Source organism: Gobius niger (genome assembly GCF_951799975.1).
Source record: "Gobius niger genome assembly, chromosome: 16".
Taxonomy (NCBI): domain Eukaryota; kingdom Metazoa; phylum Chordata; class Actinopteri; order Gobiiformes; family Gobiidae; genus Gobius; species Gobius niger.
The window spans coordinates 26131593-26157300 of NC_136867.1; the positions used below are offsets into that span (position 1 = coordinate 26131593).

Below are 25708 nucleotides of genomic sequence, written 5' to 3' on the forward strand. Positions count from 1 at the left end.
CTGCCACCTCAGGTCTTGTGTGTAACTGCAGTCTCTTATTAAGCTCGTGCATGACGGCACTTCGGACCCAAATTAACTTTTTGAGTGACAGTGCAGGATTTTAGGAGGAGGTTGAGAGATTATTTCTTTTTTAACCTGTTGCCTGCCCCTTTCGGGTTAGGATTAAGGTGAGCAGTTGTTTGTATCCAGATCTCAAAGCATATTGACTGGACAGCTTATGTGCCAGAGTGATGCCTCATTTGAAAGCCAAGGCCTTCTAGTTGCTATAAATATGTGTGAGATCTGTGTGAGTGAAACACAACTTGCATCACATTTGCCGTTCCTAACCCTAATGTCGGTAGGGGGCCCTCTGGTGGCCGCTCGGTGTACTGTGCATTGGGAGAGAGGACGTCATTTGGGCAGGAACGGGTCCCCTGACTACTCCCATAATGCAGTTCTCTGCATTCGTTTCCCTCAGAACAGAAGCTGAGATTCTTTAGGTCATGAGTGTTACAATAAACTGGTTTCACAATTAGAAATATAATCTGGTGGAGCCATTAGTAAAAAAGTCTGTCCACTGCTTATTATAAGTTAACATTAGGGAACCCTGACTCACTAAAGCAGGGGTAGGGAAGTTTGCTCGGTGGACGGCCGGTTTTCTTCATCGTAAAAACTCTCCAATTGAAGCCATTGACGTAAAGCATCACTCTCTACATATGCCAGTGTTTTACATCATATACACTGGGAAAATGTCCATCTTAAATTAGATAAATTACTTAATATCGCTTGAATAAAGTTTTTTTTTAAATGTTAAATTTGAATAAATTTAAGATCAGATAAAAACACTAATGACAATCGAACAAATAGAAATCCCACTGGAAATCAGACAAATGAACTTCTACTGTAAAAAAAAAAAAAAACATTTCTTTTTCACTTGAAATGATACAAAATAATCTGAATTAAGAAAAAACTTGTGCTTGTTCCATTGGCAAGAATAGGTTTTATCTGCTCTAAGGCCAGACTAAATCTAAAGTTTGAGTAGATTTTATCTCTTAATTCAAGTAGATTTCAGTCATTTCTTCCTTTAGATGATTATTCTTTCAGGTGTATGGCCTAAAACGGTGCTCTGCTAAGACATTTTAAGGAATTGACAGTATTTTTCACATTTCTAGAGTACTTTAACAGGCATTCCATTTCTGATTTGGGTCATAATGTTTCTCAAAATCATCTCGAGGGCCAGAGTTTGATGATGGAGGGCCGGTTTTGGCCCCCGGGCCTGACGTTGCCTACCCCTGCACTAAAGCATGCAGCAGGATGGGGATAAACAGCGCCACGGAGCCTTGGTGGAGAGATGATGTAACTGCATCACCAAAATCATTAGGATGACTGTGTATATCAAGCGTCTACTGCAGGATTCTGAATAACGGGTTGGTTCCTGGGGGCCTTGACTGTTGAGGGCCCCAGGCATTAGGGTAAGGGTTTGGTAAACCTGTACAAGGTGATGCCAGTATGGTAGGGCTGTTTTTGTCAATTTAAAAGTCAAAGATGGGGAGCCTCGGTGGCAAGAGTCGCTAAATCCCACCCTCATTTCAAAAAGGGTCCTGATTTAAATCCTAGGGTCTTTTTGTGGGACGATATTCAGTTCGAACCAGTGGATTTCCGAGCCGTGTTTTGACGTTTGTGGAACCGTTAACTTTAGCTCCACGAACAGTATCTTAGAGTCGAGCCGCTCTTGTATTCCGCAGTGCAGGGACAGCGAGGGTTATATGAAGCAGACAGCAACAAATGAACCCCCCCCCCCCCTCCCCCACCCCTCCTCCACACACAAAGAAAAAAAAACCAAATCTTTCGCGCACACATTACAGTTACACACACGAGTGAATGGACAGAGACGGGACGCGCGTCTAATCATTTGTTCAACGTGGTGAAAACACAGATCTCTAAAGAGGGATAATACGTGATCGATTCAAGTTTGTAAACACGTTAATTTCATGCATCCTTCAATGTGCAAGAAGAAGAGACCAGCTTTTTAGGACAAATATGATGCAAAAGAAAAAAGACAAAAGAAAACAAAGCACTTGAAGAGTGTTCGTAGGCCACTGCAGTAGAAAGAGAACAGTGACCCGCCGTGAGAAACGAGAGACGAAACGGTTATTGGCGCATTCGGAGTCGTGAATAATTATGCACAACGACAAAGCCAGGTCTGAAGAGGTTGACGCGACGGATGTCATAGAGACGGGCAAAAGGAACGGGGCAGATACATTACTTTGAAGGAAGGAAGTCACCGTTGCATCAGTGATTCTCGATAGGGATGCACCGATCCGATACTGGGAACGGATATCGGAGCCGATACTGGGAAAGATATATAATCAGGTAAAGGCTATGAATATCTGATACTGATCCGATACCAGTGTTGGCTCTCACCGCTTTAAAAACTGAATCTAAGAGAATATGGTGTATGTCATTTTGAAGCTAAAAACCTGGAGAATCCAAATGTATTTTTGATGACAGCAAAAAACGCCACCGCTAGCAACAGCATGCTAGCGCTAGCGGGAACTAATCAAGGCAGGGTTAGAAACAATGATAGAAATACCTAACGTGGCCTAATCAAATAAAAACTGCCACTGCAGGGAAGGGTGGATCAGCATCAATATCGATACTAATTTGCATAAAAAGAAGGCGTGGCAGCAATTCTTAACACAAAAGGGTGATTTAGTTCTTTATTCTGTACCAAGACGCTCCACAGCAGCAAAAGACCCCATATTATTGTGGTGTAGGTTCTGTTTGTCATTAAAGTATTCATTTAACATGTTGGCTTGGCCATCTAAATAAAGGCCTTTTAAGTACTTCCTCGTGCTGTTCATATTTGTGCCTGGGTTTGCTGCTGTTTTTTTGTTTTTTGTTTTTTACAATTTGGATCCCTTTGCCAAGAGCACCGATACAAACTTTTGGACATTGGGACTCGGAGAGCAATCAGTCATATTGAAATAATTTAAATAATACGTTTTAGAAATGTATATTGATTGAAATGCATTAACCCATGTGAAATTACCAGTATTGGTATCGACAAAAATGGCCCTAAAAGTATCGTATCGATTCCAAACAATGTGGTATTACTAGTTTATGAAATGCTTTGTAATGAAAAGTTAAAATACTCAATTTATGTTGTTTATATTAATGTAAAATAGCCTTTCTCAAGGATGTTGAAAATACAGTGATCCCTGTTAAATGTTTTTCCATTAGTTTATTAGAGCAGTACTAAGTAACTCTTGCCCCTAGAGGCCATAAGCGCAACTGCAGGTGTCGTAGCAAGTTGTGCTTTTTTAACTTATTAAATGTCTTGGAGAGTAAATACTACACTGACAGAAAAGACAAAGGGACAGAGGGATATTGTACATCCAATTATACAATGGAAATAATTTTTTTCACTCAAACTTGGCTGTAAATGCTGTTTAAAGTGGTGCTAGCCCACAGTTAGCTTTGCCCATTAGCATGTTAGCTTCTTCTTCGTGATTCCATTAGTGTGTATTGGTGGCTCTGGTCCGGTGGCAGTCAAGATGGGAGCAAGGTTTTAAGGCCAGAGACACGAGGGGGAGATGAAAGACCCTCCAATCATCCCATAAACACTTGTATTACCCCAAGAGGGACTACGGAAAGGATTTATTAAGGTAAACAAGTTACTTAGTACTGCTTTAATATATATAATTGATAATTGATCTGTAACATCATGACAAGAAAAGACTTTATTGATCTCACAATGGAGATAAAAGGACCATTCACTTTTTCATTCAGAGAAAGCCACGTTTAAGAAAGTCTCTTGGCATCAGTTAACATCGGATATCGGCCGATACTTAAACCTCCAGTATCGGCATCGGTATCAGAAGCAAAAAAGCCGGATCGGTGCATCTCTAATTCTCGGCATCAAACATCGCCCCAACCTTTTCAGAACTGATTTGCAATTCCTCGACATCTTCAAATAACATTAAAGGTCTCTGAAATCAGAAGCATATAGATATTCGTCTTCAAATATATAAATATATCATATATCGTTGAAACAAAACAAACGCGTAGCATCGGTCAGCGTTAATCGGCAAATGACGTACAGCAGAAAGAAGCATAGTATCTGTCGTGTTTTGGTCCTTTCGAAACAAAACGGAACAAAAATCAATTTAAATCAGAAAAATAATAGTTTTTTTTTGTACAAATAGTGCAAACCCCACAAAACTGTTCTTCGTGTCAGCAGTACACAGCAGGTTAGATTAAAAAAAAATGCTGAAAGTGAAGATTTTTATCACAAAAAGCGGCAGATTTCGCTAACAATAGTCCATATATGTTTCAAATAATGCATTTTTACGCAGCTTTTTGTCTTAAAACTCCTCAAAATTCATTTCTTTTGAGCACACAGCAATCAGAAATGACAATGTAAGTGGCATGCCCGTATTAATAACAAGAATAAATAGCACTACCTCTCCTCTAGCACAGTACGTCTCCAAATTGCCGTATTTCAGGCAAATAAAAACTCATTTTTTGGGGGGGAGAAATTATTCCAAGACAACGGTGTGAAATGAGGATCTTTGGTGTCAGAAAATAACAAGCGTTTTTAACAGTGTGTCGCTTTTCAAAATAAGAGCGCGGCAGATGTCCCGTTATTCGCAACATTTGGCAGCAATCTGGACTGACAAAGCCTTGGCATATCGCGCCCTTCAGAATAAAACACTCGAGAACAGGACAATGGGTTTACACAGTGGGACAACACATGGGAGCTCATCCACAATTTAAAATCAGTTCTTTTTTTGTGTTTGTTTTAAAGAAAAGCTCCAGAGCTAAAAGGGCTGCAGACAATGAGCAATGTGTCGTTATTGCAAAAGCTTTTATTTTTATTTCAATTTCTGTCTTCTATTCAAGGCCTGCTGTGACAAAATCATAAATTTAAAAGTTGTCCGGCCTTGGTGTAGTCCCAGTGACTTCCTAAATCCCATCCTGGATGAATTAAATAGTTAAAAATTCTTTTTTAGCTCGGTGTCATAATGGTTAGTGTGGCAGCAGGAAGGTCCTTGGTACGAATCCCAAACCAAGAGAGCCTTTTGTGTGGAGTGTTTCGTACTAAGATCAACATGAAACATGCACGATAAGCTAACAATGCCCCACTTCCACTTTGCACGGCGCCCATCTACCCGCGTCGTCTCGCATTTCCACAACCGAGCTGTTCCAGACCAGAGCCAGTCAGCTGTGGGTTTTGGACACGTCTCCAGCCCTGGGCCAAAGCGAAAGCTGAACGAGGAACAGCACGTGACAGAATCATGATGGACACAGACGGGCAGCAGAAAGCGGATCAGCCTCAGGGAAATGGTTGTTATTTTCGGCGTAAGCTAAAAAAGAGCATTGTCGTACTACAGCAACAGAAATGGAATTCGAGATGGTCGTCTTTTCTCAGATTGGTGCCATTTGGACAACGCTTTTAAATTTAATGAGTGGATTTAATTAACTGTTCTGATCTGCTGCAGTTGGTCAGGTCTAGGTTCAGCGACACTATGGGTCCGATCTTCCGCCTGGCGCAAAAACAGCGTTGCTCAAGACGAAGTTGCAATCTTGCGTACAAACAACGGTGCGCCTGAGGGTGTCGCTGAGAGAAAAACAAGAGGTCTTCTTGGCGTTAACTTCATGTAGAGCCTTGTCCATCTTCAGCGCTCACAGAACAAACTATAAACTATTTCTCCCACTGTGAGTTAAACACTGTCCAGCTCCTGAATGGGCACTTGAAGCGCTTTACTGCAAGGAACCAGTCACCCATTCACACTGTAATTTATACAGCAATGGACGCAGACACTGGAGACAAGGAGGGTGAAGTGTCTTTCCCAAGGACACAACAGTGTGCACCTTCAGGAGGCGGGATTCAAACCCCCGACCTTCTGATCTCAAGATGACCCGCTCTACCAACGCCAGAAAATCTTCCAGTCTAACATGGTCTGAAGGAGGAAAAGCTTGGGGAGGGACCAGTGCTGTGCATAACATCGACATGGGAGTCAGTCCAAGCACTTACTGGGCCAGGTATGGAACTGGAGACTTCACAGAACCAGCACAAAGGTCTGCGTCAAGCAAAAAGATTGAGCCCTATGCTCCCAAAGATCAGCTGACCTGAACATCCTGATGGATTTCTTCTTCCCTGATGGCACGGGTATATTCCAAGATGACAATGGCAGGATTCATCGGGCTCACATTGTGAAAGAGCAGTTCAGGGAGACCTTATTTTCGCACATGGATTGGTCTCCACAGAATCCAGATCTTAACCCCTTTGAGAATCTTTGGGAAGCTCATTGAAACAATCCCAGAGCCAATGTGTCCAGACCAAAATGGAAATACAACACGTGTAGATGGGCACCGTGCGAATGCTAACTTGCTCCTCACATCCTCCAAACCAACACGAAGCTTTACCCGTCTGTGGTCACAAAGCTGCCTGATCAGAATATATGCAGACAGACAAAACAAAATGATAATTACTTTCACAAAATGGCTGAAGAAGACTCGATACGTTACGAAAGAAACCAAAAATATAATATAATATAATATCAACAGCAGGTGAATTGCCTTCTTTTACTTCCTTGTCTTTGCTGCAGCCCTGTTCAGTTCATTATTATCACAACACCTCCAGATCATTTCCAGTGTATCAACTTGTATGTAAACTTCAATGAGGGGGTAAACATTTTCATGCACATTTTTTTATCGCCTTCAAATGAAATCATAAAATAAAACTCTCAATGCCCCGAAATACTTCATGTTATCAATATATTCTTCCCAATAAATAGTTAAATTGAAATCCTTAACTCTAAAACAGCCGCCGGTACGTGTGGGATAAACTAGTGCACTACCAGCCCTTGGTCGTCGTTGAGGCGATGGACAAATCCTTCAATGATTTTGCTTAAGTGCTAAACAAGGCCCTTGTTGGAGAAATGAACCAACGATACGAACATAACATACTGTGCAAAGGTTTTAGCAAGAGTTTTAAACTTAAACTTAAACTCTGAAACGGCTTACACAAATTCTCCCTTTGCTAATCTTCCTGGTTCAACAAATAAATGATAAAAAAAGTCTTCTTGATGTTATTGTTGGAAAACTTATCGTTCAAGGTATCGTTATTGTAAAAGTATCATTAAAGCACCAGTATCGGGAAAAAGATAACAGTACCCAGCCCTAAAACTGCCTGAATGAAGTAAAATTCTATTCCATGTTTGTGCAGGCACACATTCATCCATGAATTATTCATCATAGTGAAGCTTAAATCGGAAACAAGAGCCTCCACCCATTTTCTTCCACTTCATCCGGGGAGTCTCAGCAGAGATGCCAGACTGATCTGGGGGGATCCTGAGGCGATACCAGGCCAGCTCGGAGACAAAGTCCCTCCAGCGTGTCCTGGGTCTGAGCCTCCTCCTAATAGGACATGCCTGGAACACCTCCCCAGGGAGGCGACCAGGAGGCATCCGAAACAGATGCCAGGGCCACCTCAGCTGCTCCTCTCAACATGAAGGAGCAGCGGCTCTACTCCGAGCTCCTCCCGGGTGACTGAGCTCCTCACCGCAAACCACCCTGCGAAGGAAATTGATTTTGGCTGTCTGTATAATCTTGTCCTGCACAAATGGAGCCTGGACAAACATATTGCTTCCAATTTTGGGAATGGTGCCCTTTCACAGGTGTGCAAAACTGCCAAGAAATTAGCCAAATATAGGAACCATCTACGTTTTCTCAACTTAACTTAACCAAACCCAGTCCAGTCGATGATTTAAGCTGCACTACGACTATTCTATGGACTTATTGTCGAGGGAACAATGATATGACTTTGCCGAATATGGGAGCTTGGGGTCTGGTGGAGCCTTATCTTGACCATTGCAAGCTCAAACTAGTGCTAATGTGGGACTTTTTTAACCTTCATGTAGATTTGATTTAGGAATCTGACCCATTTCTGTGAATCGATCCTGCCATCTTTGACTCATACCTTTCCTTAAACTTGCTAAAAACCTTTGCACAGCGCCGAGGCTCGGAAAATAAATTATAAAAACGAACAAACAGAACACAGCGTTTGACAAACTCCATCGATTCAATAGTTACTAAATATATATTTCTTCAGATCATCAGACTTTTCTCCTCGATTTTGGCAGACACTCGTTAAAGGGGGGAAATAAATTGCAAAACAGGCCACCGCGAGAACGTCTTTGCATCGTCTTTCCACCTTTCGAAGCGAGATACGATTTCAATACGTGGTATATATGGAGCGGCGCGAGACCGAGAGATGGAGAAAAAAGGGACCGGTGCTTCCTGTTACTCGGTCAGTTTCGAGCTGACGTTTGGTGAAGGTAATTCCACTCGGTGGCGTCGGGGTCGCCCAGCGTCCGCTCCCGTGTAGTCCTCTGGAGACTTGAGGTAATGCAGAGCGGTAATGTCAATCGAAATGGCGGCGAGGGTAATAATAACGGTCGAAAGGTAATGGTTCTTGTGCTGAAGAGGCGACACGTTCCCGGCGAAAAGTGGAGTGTGCGTGATTTGATTTCCCAGAGTCCGACGCTCCGCACGCATCAAAGTTGGTACCACTTTTTATCCTTGTACTTCAGCATCATCTGGAACAAACAAGCGGGAAGTCCAGCGTTAATCCAGGAAGTCAAATGTACTGCGGATTCTCAAATGCGGTATCTCTAATGGCACAAACACAAAAAACTATGGACAATTTCAGCCAAAACTGCACTTTAATGAGTTTTGGAGCTTCTGCTTTAAAAGTACTCCAAGAATTTAATTTAAAGGGATATTTCAGGATTTTTGACATAGGGCCTCATTTCCTAGTTATCCAGAGTGTTGCTGATTTCAGGAGGTATTTTTTTTTTGTAATTCATGCAGTTCTTATATTTGAAGAGTTTTGTGGTGCTAGGCTAATGCAAGGCTAGTGCATTTCTATGGTATCAGCTAGCCTGCATTAAAAACAGTCTGACCCGCTCCACAGAGCACCTGAGGCAAATCACTTAAAACACCAGACTAACCATATAAATGTCTGTGTCGATAGAGTAATTTTTGTAATATAACTGACCTTGCATGACATGAATTATCGCATTTTGAGGGACTATTTTCTAGCAGATCACTCCGCCGCCGCGTATCTTATACAACCACGAAGCTGATGCTGCTCAAATATAAGGTCTTTTAAATGCAAAATGGTTAAAATTACTCCATCAAACATTTATATGGTTAGTCTGGTGTTATAAGTGATTTGCCTCAGGTGCACTGTGGAGCAGGTCAGGCTAGCTGATATCGTAGAAATGTGCTAGCCTTGCACTAGCCTAGCGCCACGTAACTCTTCAAATTCAAGAACTGCATGAACTACAAAAAAAAATATCTCCAGAAATCAGCAACACACTGGTTAACTAGGAAATGAGGCCCTATGTAAAAAATCCTGAAATATCCCTTTAATCCAATTTAATTACATTTAAGCACACTGGAAATACAGGACTTTTCTCTCCATGTGACGTCAAATTTTCCAAGAGAAAGGCCGCCGGTACTGGTACATTTACTTAAAAAAAAGTGTTATAAACTTTGAAAATTTGAACCTCTTGACTCCCACTTTAATGGAGTGCATTTTCTCCAGTTCGACTCCTTACAGTTGAAAGCGAAGACTGAAAAAACTGATCTAAGTATCTATCTTTTTCATCACCTTTTTGATGCTTTTACATCTTCGTTTATGTCTTGTTTTAGGAGCTAATTTAACACTTTTTCACGACGTTTTTAGATTTGGGAAATGCCTCGATAATAACTGGAGAACAATCTTCAATAAGGGTTCTTGAGTCATCTTCTATACTCTGTAGTTGAAGTGCCGAACGTTTCGTCTCTCATTCAAAAGGCTTCGTCAGCGACACTGAAGTTGAGCTCAGCCGGCAGACTAGATATAGACCACAGGGAGGAGTCTAGCTTGGCTCAGTCCCTCCCCTTTATTAACCTCCACTCTCACCTGTGGGTAAACATCTTTGTAGTCCTAAATCACACCCGAGTTTCAGTCTGAGCTAATCTCAGCTGATCACTGCTAATTACCAGCCTATTGATCTGTCCTGGGCCGAGTTTCAGCCACATTAACATCACAGAGCTCTTCAGGCCTGGAGCGCAGAAGGACAGGCCTATATCTGGTCTATATCTAGTCTGCAGGCTGAGCTTTAACTGGAGTTTCGCTTTTGGATAAGAAGCGAAACATTCGACACTTCAACTACAGAGTACAGAAGAAGACTCAAGCCTTCATTGAAGACAGACAACTCCTGTACGACAGATCCTACACAGACAACTGGCTACGGTTAAGGTGAGGGTTAAGAGGTTAAATGAAAATGGAGGCAGTACGTACGTCGTGAGCATGCTTGGAGAAGGAGTCTGCGCTGGCCATCATGGCAGCCGTCCGGTCCTCGAGCTCGGACAGTTTCTGCCCTCTCTCGTCCAGAGCGATTCGAGCACGGGCCAGGTCCCCCACCACCCCCGAGGCCGCCCCCTTCATGCCCTCCATGCTGGCCTGACCGGGGATGTGCTGGGCCAGGGTGCGGGACGCTTTGCCTGCCGCGGTCTCCCCAACTATAAAAGGAAGAAATAGTAGAGTTTATTCGAGCACACATTGTATACAGGTAAAGCTACTTCGACCAGGAGAGACACAAGAGGGAAATGATCAACTGGTGAAGTGGAGACTGGGCTGAAGAGGGTTGAAAACAGCTCAATGACAGACGGGAGAGACAGTTACTCACATAGATCCTCTCGATCCAGACTCTGCGCTCCCCCTCCAAACAAACCCTTGAAGAAGCCTCTGTTCGGAGCCTCTGGAGTCTCCACTGGAGTGAACAGCTCACTCAGCATCTCCTGAACGACAGGGAGACAGAACGAGGCAGCGTAAGCCAAGCATGTGACTAAGAACACGCCGTTATGCGCTACAACATCATGGTTCGAGTAGTGCTGGCACCTGCAGGTTGTCGCAGGTCTCCAGGCTGTAGGTGATCCTCTGCACCTCTGTGGGCGAGGTGAGGTACAGCGCCTGGCCCAGGTTTGAGAAGCAGAAGGTTCGGGCGATCCTCATGTCTGTGAGCGGCAGGTAGTTCACGTCCAGCAGGGGGCGCAAACTCGGCAAACTGCACATAAACACACAGAGACCAGTTATAACATCTGAGCAAGAATGATGGAAAAACTGGACATTTAAAAACACAAAAACAAAACGAGGAGTAAAAAAAACAGAAAGAACTTGTAGGATATTACAGAAATTTGTGTTTTGATTAATATTTTTGTGTTTTTGATCAACTTTTGGTATAAAATGTTGAGCAATATCACAGTTTCCAAAGAAATGTAGTTTTGTTGCCAGCTGGAATATATCTTTAATTTTAGCATGACTCAGTGACTTATAGCACTTAACAGAATATTGTCAACAGAAAAAGCTGTTCTGTTGAGCCCTGACCTGAGCGCCATGATGTGTCCGTTGGCGCAGAAGCACATGATGCAGTTGGCTCCGCCCATAGTGACCACGTCTGCGCGGAGCACGAAGGACGCCTCGGTGATGCTGTGTTTGTAGAGGCGCGTCTGCGACGGCAGAGCCAGCACTTTGGCCTGTTTCTCTGAGCACAGCACCAGGAACTGACTGTCCTGCCCCTCCACGCTGCCAGGGGGCGACGCTGGCCTCCGCTTCTTGATCCTCTCCTTCTCCTCGTCGCTGGCGTTGGGGTCGCACCACGGCTCGTAGGCAGGGGGCAGCAGAGAGCCGCTGGCGTCCAGCAGCGCCATGGTCATGACGCCCCCTTTGAGCTGCGAGATCGTCCCTGAGGGAGAAACAGAGACTTCACTTGGACTTGAGGCCAATGACTCTCTGTAATATTATATTTATTATAGCAGCATTTAGCAGGGGCGAATCCAAGCATACAGGGGCTGGGGCATTATAGAGGAACCACTGATAGAAACACTGTCAGAAACTAACAAAAAAAATCATTTATATCTTTCAGACTGTAGGGAAAAGCAGCTCATGTTCAAAAGACTCTTGTTTAAATTTTTCTGAAGTAGGCCCCCCACGACCCCTTCCTTAAAGGGATATTTCAGGATTTTTGACATAGGGCCTCATTTCCTAGTTATCCAGAGTGTTGCTGATTTCTGGAGATATTTTTTTTTGTAATTCATGCAGTTCTTATATTTGAAGAGTTTCGTGGCACTAGGCTAGTGCTAGGCTAGCGCATTTCTATGGTATCAGCTAGCCTGCATTAAAAACAGTCTGACCCGCTCCACAGAGCACCTGAGGCAAATCACTTATAACACCAGACTAACCACATAAATGTCTGTGTCGATAGAGTAATTTTAACCATTTTGCATTTAAAAGACCTTATATCTGAGCAGCATCAGCTTCGTGGTTGTATAAGCTACGCAGCGGCGGAGTGATCTGCTAGAAAATAGTCCCTCAAAATGCGATCATTCATGTGATGCAAGGTCAGTTATATTCCCAAAATTATTTTAACGACACAGACATTTATATGGTTAGTCTGGTGATTTTCCTCAAGTGCACTGTGGAGCGGGTCAGACGGTTTTTAATGCAGGCTAGCTGATACCATAGAAATGCGCTAGCCTTTCTACGGTATCTAGCCTAGCGCCACGAAACTATTCAAATATAAGAACTTGAATTACAAAAAAAAATATCTCCAGAAATCAGCAACACTCTGGATAACTAGGAAATGAGGCCCTATGCCAAAAATCCTGAAATATCCCTTTAAATACAAACCCATTAGATTTGAAAAACTTTGATCTTAGCCAAAATTTTCAAAATGGCTAAATCTTGAGAAAGTACTTGATTTTTCTCAAGTAGATTATAAACTAATTTGGAAAAGCAGGATTAATAGTCCAACAGTGAACATCAAAGCAAGACTTGACTTGACCCCAGGACAAATTGACTTGTCCTTGTCGGGACTTGGACCTTCACAACTGGGACTCGACTCGAGACTTGCATTTAGTGACTTCCTCCCACCTCTGAGTAACATCTGTGTAAATGCATCAGAGTCCGTCCTCACCGCAGGAGGCCGCGCCCACGGCCTGCTCCAGTCTCTGGTCCGGGCCGGGGGGCAGAGACAGGGCCAGCGTCATGACCCCTCCCTGAGTGGTGCCCACCAGCAGACAGGGCCCCAGCGACGCCTCCCCTCTCCGCGCGAAGCTCTCGCAGAACGCGAAGGCGGAGATGGCCTCGCGGGACTCTCGGTCTATGCTGGTCACGCTGGAGCTGCGCGAGCGGCTGAACGACATGTCCTTTCCGTCTGCGGGGAGGAGGTTTTAAAAGGTGAAGATGGGAACAAAACATTTACAAATACAGCCGCAGTGCAAGGTCAAAATCACCAAAGAGCAGGTTAGAAACACAGGCCTCTCAGGAAATTACAATCGATAAAACGAAAGTCAATACGATGCGTTCAAGCGACGTCAAATCAAGACACTAGGACGGTAAACAGCAGTATCTCTTTTTCTGATTATGTTCTGTTATGATCTTTTTAGACTTATAAAAGCCCTTGACCTCTATCACAGATTAGGACGTCAAATTCAAGACATTTGTGAACGCAACTTATTGAAAGACATTTACTGAGAGGGTGTTTTTTCCAGACATTTTCCGTTCAAAGCATGATTTTCATTTTGTTATTCACACAGAAAATTACTCAGAAGTAGTTGGCGAGATTTACCTAAATAAAATAGTCACTTTTGTTTCCATTTTCAGAGGCGTGTTCAAGCTCTGGTTATGAACGGTCTGATGAACGACTTTCTCGTCAACTCATAAACGTCTCGTCATGTTCTAGTCAAGAGCTATTTTTCGCTTGTAAACCTCCTCACTCCCTGAACCGAGCACTTTTTCTCTAGTTTGGCTTTACCCAAGCTTCTGGGAAAAATCCTCAAAATAGAAATGAAAACGAGGATGAAAATGCAACAAAAATGTGACCAAAAAAAAAAGAAGCAATGAAGCAATGAATAACATGCCTGAAAAGTAACAATATTCCAAAAGAAAAGTGACAAAAATGTGTAGAAACAAAACAAAAAAAATACAAAACCACGACAAACGCTTAAAAAATGTGACAAAAACACAGCAACAAATAGCTGTTAATCTTCAGTCAAGAAGCTTTTAGATTTGGGTAAAGCTGAACTGATGGAACTACACCAGAAAGTAACGCACAGTGATGAACTGTTGGCCATTTTATACTCACTACTGCCACCTCAGGTCATACGTGTAACTGCACCTTCTATATAAAGCTCGTGCATGACAAGTTTTTGAGTGACAGTGCAGGATTTTAGGGGCAGTTGTGGTGAACAGGTCTGAGGAAAGTATATATACTCAGTATAGTCCCTTTAATGATAGTGGAATTTGACAAACTAACCCTAATCTTACCATAGCCCTAACCTTTACCAAAGGTGTCTTTCAGATGTTAGTGTGAATCTGACCAATCAGGGAGTCGATTGTCCTGTGCATTTCCCATCCTGACAGTGGAGGAGGCTTGAGGGTGGAGCCTGCGGTGGTAGGGACCTCGCAGTGGAGGCCGGCAGGCAGGACCACTTGACAAAAACCCGACAAAAACGGAAAAATAAAAAGCTTTTAGATTTGAGTAAAGCCGGAATTACACCAGAATGTAACGCACAGTGATGGACTGTTAAATGTGCCCTGGCAGCTTACTGTGGAGACCGACAAAAGGAGGACTATATTTTGAAAAGGGATGAACTGTGGAAGGAACTACCTGCTCTGGAGAACTGAACTAATGCTGAGAGACCAAGTAAAAGCAAATTAATTATGAATTCATGAACTAATACTGGAGTTATTATTTTCCTCCTGTCAAAATTCCCCACTCAAAGTCTAACTAAACTAAACCAGATGCGGACTCAGGATTTTCCGACTATATTTACAAACATTCATTTCAATGACTATGAAAATAAATGCACACACACATCCCCCACCTAACTTTTTTCAACTCCCCCACCCCTGCCCTCCAGTCGACAGAGGGGCACCCTTCTGTGTATTTCCTATGTCTTGATGTTTTTATATATGTGCTTTGCCTTAAAGGGACTATACAGAGTTTAAAAAAGTCAAAATGATGTATTTTCCTCCCCCTACAATGTCCTAATGTGTGGAATGAGCTCAGACCTGTTCACCACAACTGCCTCTAAAATCCTGTCACTCAAAAAGTTGTTAATTCGGGTCCGAGGTGCCGTCATGCACGTGCTTAACATAGAAGCTGCAGTTACACGTATGACCTGAGGTGGCAGTAGTGAGTATAAAATGGCTAACTTGCATCTAGCCCCTTGCCTTGTACTTCTGAGTAATTTACAGACACACACAACACGTGGAAAAACAACAGGCGTGTTACAAAAAACAGACTTATCCTCGAGACTTCACCAGCGGCTGCAAAACGAGATCTGGCCCGATGCTAAACCACTTTCAGAGACACAAATGTGAGTTGAAACGAAAGCAGCAAAGGTTCTCCAAAAACACCACAGGGTTAGTGACTTTTCGGACAGGTTTAGTCCAAGAACCAGTGGGATTTGTGGTTAGTATCACTCCAAGCCACGCCCAGAGTGCTCTCCCCCTGCTGCTCCACTCACTGCGGTTTGGGGCTGAAATAGTCCTAGACAACACTCTCCTGCGGGACGTCCCGGATGAGGATTTATCGGCCACAGACTTAAAGCGCCTCTTAGGGGGGACAGGTGGTGCTTTCGCTGCTCATAACGGGGGTAAAACATTTGTCAACTCGAACCAAAATGAATGAAAATGCTGCAAACCTGTGGAATAAAGGTGAGTTGTTGAAGAGAGAAACTAAATCCTCCGAGTCTTACCATGGTCAGACTTTTGCTCACCAGAGGAGCTAATTTTGCGGGACATCTTTGCTGAAACAGAAACAGACACCTCCGTTTTATGGCTGGAAACTGAAATGATTTGTACGCTGCACTGTTTGTTTTATTTGTTTGAAGGTTTTGTGATTCGGGAAAAAAATTACAGACAGATTCAGATTAGGAAAGAAGAGTGGCTATAGGGCGAGACAGTGCAGCAATGTTCATATTCACACTAAATTACTCTAAATGTGACCAAATTTACCAAGTAAGTCTAGAAGCAGTGGGGATAGTGTTCATATGTTCTCATGTGTTGTGTTTTAAGAGGACACGGTGGAGTTTTCTTTCCCACTTTCCTCCGGTCTGCTCCTGTGCCTTTCTCTCACTCTGCTCTGAGCGGACCATTAAACCCCGCCCCTTTCCCTTCTCCATGGAAACGGCTGTCAATCACAGCAGAGGCATGAAGACGATAAAACTAGAACACTTTTGAAAACTCCATGGCTTGATCAAGAGGTATTTACTTTTGAGAGCAGACGAGGAATATCTAAAATAGAAATAACACTTTTTAAATAAAGGGTTACGTTTTCTTAATGGGCCTAATTGTAGCGACATTATGAAATATTAATGAGCAGTTTGACTCTGAGCAGTTTTTCTCAGATCAGGAGACTTTTTAAAGATTATTTAAAGGGACATTGCGTACCATTTTGGACTATACTGTTGTCATCAGTGCAAAACATGCTCCTATTGACCAGCTCAACACAGAAAATGCAATTACTGCAGTGAATAATCAAAGAATGGATTTGGATGAGGACCTAACCTATTTAAATCTCAAAATATACTGCCTTTAGTGAACATCTCCATGGAGACGAGCTGGAGACGCACCCACTCCCAGTAAAGCTACAGTCATGTCTTAGGAGAGCTGAGCCGCTCACAGCAAAAACACATGTTTGTTTGTACTTTTATGAGGTGTTTTTCCAATGATGAAATTATCAGAAAATAAATGCAAGTATTTCTATTTTTTTCATAAGTGAAAATCCTACGCGGTGTGGCTTTAAAATAAAAATCGTCCAAACTGAGTAAAAAAAAAAATACCTAAAAAAAAAATAATAATAAAGATTTTTGGCCATATCGCCCAGCCCTAGTACGAGTGTTGCACTTCAGTAGTAATAAAGATTGTTAACATATTAACATTGTCCTTACGTACTGCTTGGTTCATGAGACTTTCAGAGGAACTGTGCCTGTATCATCTGTGATTGGCCGCTTTGTGCTGACTCTTCCTGTTTCACATGAATCCTTGCGTTATCTAAACTGATAATTCGTTTTTGTATTATCCAGATTGAACTAAATCTGAACACGCTTCTGACTCATGCTTTGCCACCATATCAGTGAGAGATTAGCTGATAGACAATGGTCAGCACCATAGTCAAAATGCATATCCCGTGAAATAAAGGTAAAAAACAAACATATAGCAACAAACAGCTGACTCATTGATCGGCAGACACCCTTTCTGCGCAGAGGAGGGCAAAGCAGGATGAAAAGGAACTGTCAAAGGAGGCTGGGACTTCACTTCTCTCTCTCTCTGTGAAGGAATCAGCTGGTTCTTTGTAACGAGGAACAATGGCAATAAACGCCTGATCTTTGAGACGACTTCTATCTCGTCTGTCCTCGCGTGATACGAAAGAACCGGGTCATAACAATTGGTGCCGTGACCCACCACTATCCCAGAGGCTCCCCGGGTCAGAGGAAATAATCCAGGACTAGGGCTGCGTGATTCTGACAAAAACCCAACTGCGACTTTTCAGACAAATTGTGTGATTGTGATTTGAAATTTGTATATTTAATACATTTAAACGCTGCTAAAATGATGGGTGAAGGGAGTCCTGTTAATCTTAGTCAAATAACACACTCTCTCACACAGCGTCTATCTAAGCACTTTAGAATCTGCCTCATGGAAACTCAGACCTTTTATCTGTCGCAGCTGAACCTGAGATCAGAGGCTCCACAATTCTATCACTGAAATGCCAGAGATGGAAGAAAAACAACAAACCTCAGCCTCTCGAGGTTTGGTTATTACAGTCGTCAAAACCTCGAGTGCAATTTGATATTGAGAAACCTTGCAGACCTATCCCGCACTGATGGTAAAGAAACTTGTCCTGCATGAGACGTCCGGACTCCTGTCTATTTTCATCTATTCTCTGGGACACCATAGTTTCTTCTCTAACATGTGTCTCCATACAGCTGATCTGGTAGGTGTATATTTATCCTTTTGATGAAATTCCTATTCCCTATACTAATTTTCATCCTCAATTCACTGATGAATCTAGATGTATTTTTCTTGGTCTGGGGCGGGGGTTGGGAACCACTGGTGCCACCACTAGATGTCAGCCAAGCCACACGCTGCAGAACTAGAATTAAGGCTTCAGCTAAGCAACATCGACATGCAAGTAAGTAACACTGAGAGGTAGAATCAACATTATTCGGTTATTTCACAAATATTACATAAAGCTGATGGCTGAAATATGCTCACTGCTGCACTGTGCCGGCCTGGACACCCACTCTTAAAGCGAAAAGCCTTGGAATGTAATTGAGAAGAGGCCAAAGGGGCTGGTAAAGTGGAAGCAGCAGCAGCGATGGTAGATTGGAGGCAGAGAAACGACACTTGAGTGAACACAGTTTTACAGGAGGAGAGCGAGGAGCTGCGGAAACCCGTCCAAAAGAGGCGCCTGAAGATTTAAGGCTCTGTTCGTTAGACGTGAGACGGAGAGGCAGGTTTTCTATGCAATTATCAGGCAGCGAAGATACAGACGGCATCTCGTCGTAGAAGGGGGCGTGGCCTCGCCAAGGGGGAAGATAGAATCTTTTGGGAACCACAGTTTTTCACTCTTTTTAGCCAATTTCTGGTGAAATCCAAACCTATTTATCACATACAAATAAAGTCAAGTCAAATTCGGGTCCATATGGATATTTATTCACAGCAGATTGTTCAGTATACGTGAAAAAGCAGCAGTTGTAGCTAGCGCTAGCATTAGCACGATGCTAACAATATTTTTAAGTGTATTTATGGGCTGTTGAACCACTTTGCTCCTCCCCATGTCTTTGTATCTTTATTTAGTAGAAAACTATATCAATAATTCAGCATTTGTTACAGTAGTTTTTGAATAATTAGAGAAAGTTTAGATTTGTCTCCAAATTGTTTTCCCCCTTAAAGGGATATTTCAGGATTTTTGACATAGGGCCTCATTTGCTAGTCATCCAGAGTGTTGCTGATTTCTGGAGATATTTTTTTTTTGTAATTCATGCCGTTCTTATGTTTGAAGAGTTTCGTGGCGCTAGGCTAGTGCAAGGCTAGCACATTTCTATGGTATCAGCTAGCCTGCATTAAAAACGATATAAATGTCTGTGTCGATGGAATAATTTTTGGACTATAACTGACCTTGCAATACATGAATAATTGCATTTTGAGGGACTATTTTCTAGCAGATCACTCCGCCTCCACGTAGCTTATACAACCACGAAGCTGATGCTGCTCAAATATAAGGTATTTAAAATGCAAAATGGTTAAAATTATTCTATCGACACAGACGGCTAGTCTGGTGTTATAAGTGATTTGCCTCAGGTGCACTGTGGAGCGGGTCAGACTGTTTTTAATGCAGGCTAGCTGATACCATAGAAATGCACTAGCCTTGCACTAGCCTAGCGCCACGTAACTCTTCAAACATAAGAACTGCATGACTTACAAAAAAAATATCTCCAGAAATTAGCAACACCCTGGATAACCAGAAAATTAAATGAAATATCCTTTAACTGTTTGCCGACATGACCATATATGGGCGATTTCAGAGACGTCGTCTGTATCTATATCTTTTCAAAGCCAAATCATCATCTAATCTGTGGTTTGAAGAAGCAGACAGTAGCAATGCCTTTCCACCTTTTATATGGAGCATTTGCTTTTAAAAATAGCTTAGTAATTTGGAAAGCAATGGAAAACTTTGCATAGAAAATCTGTCCCCTGATAGTTTGAAGACACAGTTTCATGCAGAAGATAATTTCTCGATCTGAATTAAACCCAAAAACCATGTGATTAATGTGTTAGTTTGAATTTAATTTGGCACAGCAGCACACAGCACAGCGGAGAGAAGCTGTCGTCAAAAAACAAGAGAGGTCAGTGTGTAAAACAAAAAAAACATGCACAATACCGAAGTCGTTGGCCACCGTCCGAGAAAACCTCCTGCTTTTGAACTTAACTGAAGATAAACACAAAAGAAAGGGACTGAAAACCTGGAAAACGCAGCTGGATGTGAGGAAAGAGAAGTTGATTTTGAACAGAGAGTACCCTTCTCTATGAACTTCTGCTTGCGCTCGTCGTCGGAGTTGCAGGGAGAGGTGGAGCCTACAGGAAGAAATGGGTTAAAAGGAGCAGAAAACTCTCTCCCTGGACCAGCTTTAGCTTTGACTGCAGCACACATTCTCAGAGGCATTGATCGATATGAACTTCTGCAATGTCACAAGATTTGTTTTCATCCAGTGTTATTTTTTCAGCTCCTGTGGGTTAGTCTTTGATGACGTGGTTATGTAGGAAGAAAAGTATAACCCAAGTTCATTTTCATCACTGAACAGGGAAATTATGCCAGTTTAAAGTCAGCAAGGCTTTTTTTTTTTTTTTTCCAATACCAGTAAATATACTTGGTGTACGATACCGATACCTGAACGATGCTTTTTCTGATACCTAAACTAGTTGTCGTATAGAACCAGAAAACAAACAATAATGTTTGGATGATCTGCAGATTTACAATATCTTAGGTGGAAATATTTCTATTTATTTATTTTCTTTATTTGTTTATTTGGTCGGGACAGTGCATGTTAACAAACATACATGGGTCTCATGCATGTAAACAAGCCACACCGGACTGCAGCCTTGGGCTAATTTCCATCCGTCGTCCCCCATGCGCACTCTCTAACACACTCACATTCATCCTGGCCTATTGTACATGTTTTAGTGGTAGGGGAAACCGGAGTACCCGGAGGAAACCTACGCAGACACGGGGAGAACATGCAAACCTCACACAGAAAGGCCCCGTCCCTGGTGTGAATCAAACCTGGACCTTCGAGCTATGAAGCACGAGCGCTAACCGCTGTGCTACCGTGCCGCCATATTGGTAATAAAGAAATGTGCAAAAATTAAGGGAAAAAAGGGAAATATTGGGCAATAAATAAAAAAAGTAGGGGATTTTTTTTTACTTAATTATTTATTAATGCTGACCAAAAGCACCAAAACTTGGATCTAAAGATATACTGTATTTTCTGGACTATCAAAATATATAATTTCACACTAGCCCTAGCCTTGTGTACTACAGTAGTATCTGCTACTCCTGTGCCACTGAAAATTTAGAAAGAAAACAAAAAAAGCTAATCAGGGGCGAGAAACGAGTTTGCATATGGGTGCTTGAACAACGCGCTGCCGGGAGAGGCTTGTCAATGGCACAATTACGCCTCTGTGCCCAGGTTTTGCCAAGGCTGGTTCGACTTATATGTTTGTTTCTTCTTCATTCTGCGTGACGTGGCACTTACCTGAAGTAGGAGACTTGCAGCGCTCCTCTGACGCATTGGACCCATCGTTGGAATCACAAAGAGCTACGAGAAAGGAAGAGTTTGAGTCAGAATCAGTTCAGTTGATTAAAGTGGGAGGAAGACTGTTAGATAGTTGGAATCTAACTAGAAGAATTAAGGAGAAGAGACTTGGGACGTAAAGTGGAACAGCTTCTACTCATCGGAGCTACTCTCAGAGGGGCCAGAGGAAAAGGGACTAAACTTTGGGGCAGAAGTGGGTTGTAGATTTGTCCGTGAAACACTTACGGAAATGGGAGGAGCGCAGTTTTTTCACAGACTCAGTGTACAAGCTAGAAATGCTGGACATGCAAGACGCGGCGGGGTCGGGGATGTCTTAACCACAGGCGAGAGCAGTGAAACAAAAAGTCAGGAGAGAAATGAGTGACACGGACCAGAACCGGCCACCTTTTGGATCAGAGGGTGATGCTTTTCCACTGAGCCACTTAAGCGCAAAGTAAATGGACCTAGTTATGAACATCCTGCGTGTTCTCGGCTTAAAAACATTCTTTTGATTGCCACAGCATTGATATTTTAAGTTGTAAAGAAAAGACAATAAGAAGTGAGAGTCTGGGTTGGTCTGGGTTTGACCTGGAGTGCCCTCTGCAGGCAGTTTTTTGAATGACAGTAAATCCATGATGCCTGGATGAACGTACAGTAAACCACAGAGCAGGTCCACCGATAGATTAAGGGATTTAAAATGTGGAAATTTCATCTGTTTTGTGATAAATAACTGGGAATACAGATCAGAGCGCCTCAGCCATAGAAGAAGAAGCAAACAAACTGGACAAGTTGACTCAAAGCAGCAAGAATGAAGTGAAACACTGCATGTCATTTTCAGTGGCCAATGTTGAGATTTTTAGATAGTATTGCTTTGAGGAAGAAAAACTAACTTGTTTACCTTAATAAATCCTTTTCGTACGTCGGTAATGCAAGTGTTGGTGGACAGAGTCACCAGTTCACATTAATGGAATCATGAAGAAGAAGCTAACAGGCTAACGGGCAAAGCTAACTGTGGGCTAGCACCACTTAAAGAGTATTTACAGCCAAGTTTGTGTGAAAAAAGATGGTGTAGTTGGATGTATAATATCTCTCTCTCCCTTTGTCTTTTCTGTCAGTGTAGTATTTACTCTTATGGACAATTAATGAGTAAAAAAACCCAACATGCTACGACACCTGCAGTGGCGCTTATGGCCTCTAGGGGCATGAGTTACTTAGCACTGCTTTAAAGGGACTAGATGCAAGCTGTCATTTTTATACTCACTACTGCCACCTCAGGTCTTATGCGTAACTGCAGTTTCCATATTAAGCTCATGCATGAGGGCACTTCGGACCCAAATTATCAACTTTTTGAGTGACAGTGCAGGATTTTAGAGGCAGCTGTGGTGACAGAGATTTCCCGGAATTACCTAAAACATCGACCGGTTTCCAACTAATATATCAGCAAAATAAAACCATCCATTTTAACCTGGTTCTATATATTACTTTGATTTGGATGCCAGATATATAGGCACATTTTGGCAATTTTTACGAATAAAATACCTCTTTTTTACTGTTTTTTTAATAGGAAAACTGACAAACACTTTTTTTCCCCCTTGAATTTATTTCAATAATCTACAGCAAAAGCTATAAATGTATGTCTCGCTTATACTCTCGCTTATATGATGCAGAATCTCTCTTATTGTTAAAAGCTAATCTTAACTGGCCAGTAGAAAAGCATTTATGTCCCTGAGAATAAAACCAAAAGTAGAAACAGCATGAATGTAAAGCACAAAAAACAAAGTGATGAGACAAATCGAGAAAAGGCAAGACGAAAAACAAAACCATAAATCGAACAGGACGGTGCTCAATCTGCTTTTAAAGGTCATTCCGGCGGCAGAATCCGCCCGGCAACAACCACAACACTCTGAGCCGCGTCCAAGCGAACAGATGGACCTGCTGAGGGCGCTGCCCCCTGTGGAGAGGGAGAGGGACTGCGGGGGCCCGGTGCCAGAACACACCTCAACTACGGCCACAACAGAGAGGGTAAGAATAGCTTTGCAGGTGAGCTCAACTACAGCTTCAGCTTCTTTCTTTACAACTGCAGGGTTTATACAGGCAGCAGCAAGTCAAATGTTGTGCTTTTTAATGCCATTTTAATACATATACTGTATTGTTAACGCCACAAATGCAAAAAATCTTGGCATATTTCATTTAGTAAGATTTGTGTTCTGGGGGAAAGTTCTGAGCAAAAGACTGTGTAAAATTTCAGTCAGACCTGCAGCTGAATTAGTTTTAGTGAGCAATGTCATCAATGTGGGCTCTACTGTAAGAACTTGTTTTATTTAATGCCAGTTTAAAACAGATTTATTACTTTTTAGGCCTTTATTTCGCATAATTCATTTAATAACTTGTGTATTATAGTGGGTTTGTGATCTTTTGAGAATAAAGAAAGTTGTAGATGGATGCAGTGAGCACTTCTCTCTTTCCTAGTCATTCGTATCATTGTGTTGTTGCAGTGCCGTGTCTCACCTGCAGAGGGCTGTCTCGTCTTGCGTGGGGAGTGCGGCTGTCGAGACTCGCAGGGACTGTACACCTCCGAGGTGCCCAGGTTCAGCAGCACCGTCTTCTGCAGGAAATCCACCACGGTCAGGCCGCTGCTGTTCCCAAACACCACGCTGAGAACACACACGAGCGGTCAGAACGCCGCTCTGCAGACTCATGGTGTCCTCATGGTGAACATACGTGGTAATTCAGGTTTTGCATATTCAAAAAGAGGAGAGCGTGTCCGTGTGCTGCGAGGGGAGTGATGACTAATTACCACAGAGGCTTAAAACTCAAGACTGATCAAAGTTCTTCACCGTCATGACAGTGTAAACGCTGATATTCTCACACTATCTAGTCTGGGCCTTACCCTCTTAACCGAGCACATTTTCTCCAGTTCCACTTTACCCAAATCTAAAAGCTTCTGAGGAAAAAAACATCAAAATAGCATCAAAAATGAGATGTAAATGAGGGTGAAAATGCAGAAAAATGTGACAAAACATGACATAGAAGCACCAAAAAATATGACAAAAAAGTGGCGCAGTTTTTGTAGGCGTTACTATGGCCCCAGGTCTGCAAACTCCAGTCAAGAAGCTTTTACATTTGGATGAAGCTGAACTGGAGAAAATGTGCTCAGTTAAGAAGAAGGGGGTTAGAGGGACAGAAGCTCACGTTATGTGAATGCCTAAATATTTCACAACAACACCCCCCCTTGGACTAATATATATAAAATGTCCAGATCGTGAAGTTTTTGATCGTCATTTATTTCACTTGTGTTCATCAAAGAGTTACCAAAATCAGTGTGTTAGAGTGTCTAGTTTCGTAATAAAAAAAACAACACAAAAATATTTTTTTACATTTTTGGGGCTTAAAACCCTGACCCAATTATAACCTCTTTATAGACGTTTTCTGGCGTAAAGATGAGGCAGACTTTCATAAAACAAGCAGTGTTTTGCAGCTTGTGATTCAGAGAACACTTTAATGGAGCTGAATAGGAAGAAATAGTGTGAGAGCACCACATTTATGAGAGAAGAATAAAACTAAGGATGTTTTTCTGGCAACTCCATAAAATGCCTCTTTCCAGATTTGTATCTTGTTGCTGCAAGAAGTTGAAATGTAACAACTGAATTGCTCAATTGCATTAACCTTTTACCCCTCCCTTTAACCAAGCACATTTTCTCGTTCAGCTTTACCCTAGGAGCTTGTTGACTGGAGAGTTTACAGCCTATAGGCCAGAGAAAAGCGTCATTTGAAAGCTGAACTAAACTGTTATTTTTTGCCTTTTTTATCATCACTCTTTTTCGTTGCTTTTCTTTGTCACATTTTTTTTGCTCTTTCTTTGCTTTTATGACCGTTTTTCAAGAAGCTTTTAGATTTGGGTAGTCAAAATCCTGCAGCCCTAGAGCGCACATCACGAGCTGCAGCACGGACCATGGCTTTGTCTGGACAAACAGACGGCCGAGTCACACTTAGCACTAAGGACCTGGAAGTGTCTGGTCCGGGTGGGAAAAGTGGGCGAGTGTAAATAAGCAGCTCTTCTTGCACGAGGCGCCTGATCGTCCCTCTTGTCTGGTCTTAATACTAAAACATGCTAATGCTTGAAAGAACAAACAGAGTGAGCAGGATTATAGAGGGATGTATGAGAGTAGTGGAGACTCACAGTCCGTATGAGGAGTTGATGGCCAGGCTGGTGATGGGCTGAGGAGGCTCCCCGTTCACCCACACCAGCTGGACGACCAGCTCCACCTGGTACCCCGCGGACTGCTTCAGGGGCGACGACCGCACC

The 25708-nt window shown here is 42.6% G+C and overlaps 1 protein-coding gene across 3 annotated transcripts in view; it reads right to left on the minus strand.

Moving 5' to 3' along the window:
• Positions 1-7880: 7880 nt before the first annotated feature.
• The window catches only part of stxbp5b (syntaxin binding protein 5b (tomosyn)), a 63898-nt gene continuing 46070 nt past the window's right edge, over positions 7881-25708 (minus strand). The window contains exons 16-28 of one of the 3 annotated variants that reach the window (XM_079573382.1): positions 25583-25708; positions 23911-24056; positions 21364-21426; positions 20129-20185; positions 19992-20039; positions 15802-15852; positions 15571-15684; positions 13014-13253; positions 11426-11783; positions 10940-11105; positions 10728-10839; positions 10340-10560; positions 7881-8585 (exon numbers count right to left, since the gene is read on the minus strand). In XM_079573382.1, coding sequence (XP_079429508.1) covers positions 8544-8585; positions 10340-10560; positions 10728-10839; positions 10940-11105; positions 11426-11783; positions 13014-13253; positions 15571-15684; positions 15802-15852; positions 19992-20039; positions 20129-20185; positions 21364-21426; positions 23911-24056; positions 25583-25708 — 1744 coding nt within the window. In that variant the 3' untranslated portion in view covers positions 7881-8543. The remainder of the gene's footprint in view (positions 8586-10339; positions 10561-10727; positions 10840-10939; positions 11106-11425; positions 11784-13013; positions 13254-15570; positions 15685-15801; positions 15853-19991; positions 20040-20128; positions 20186-21363; positions 21427-23910; positions 24057-25582) is intronic. The other 2 variants (XM_079573383.1, XM_079573384.1) reach the window with 2 other exon arrangements.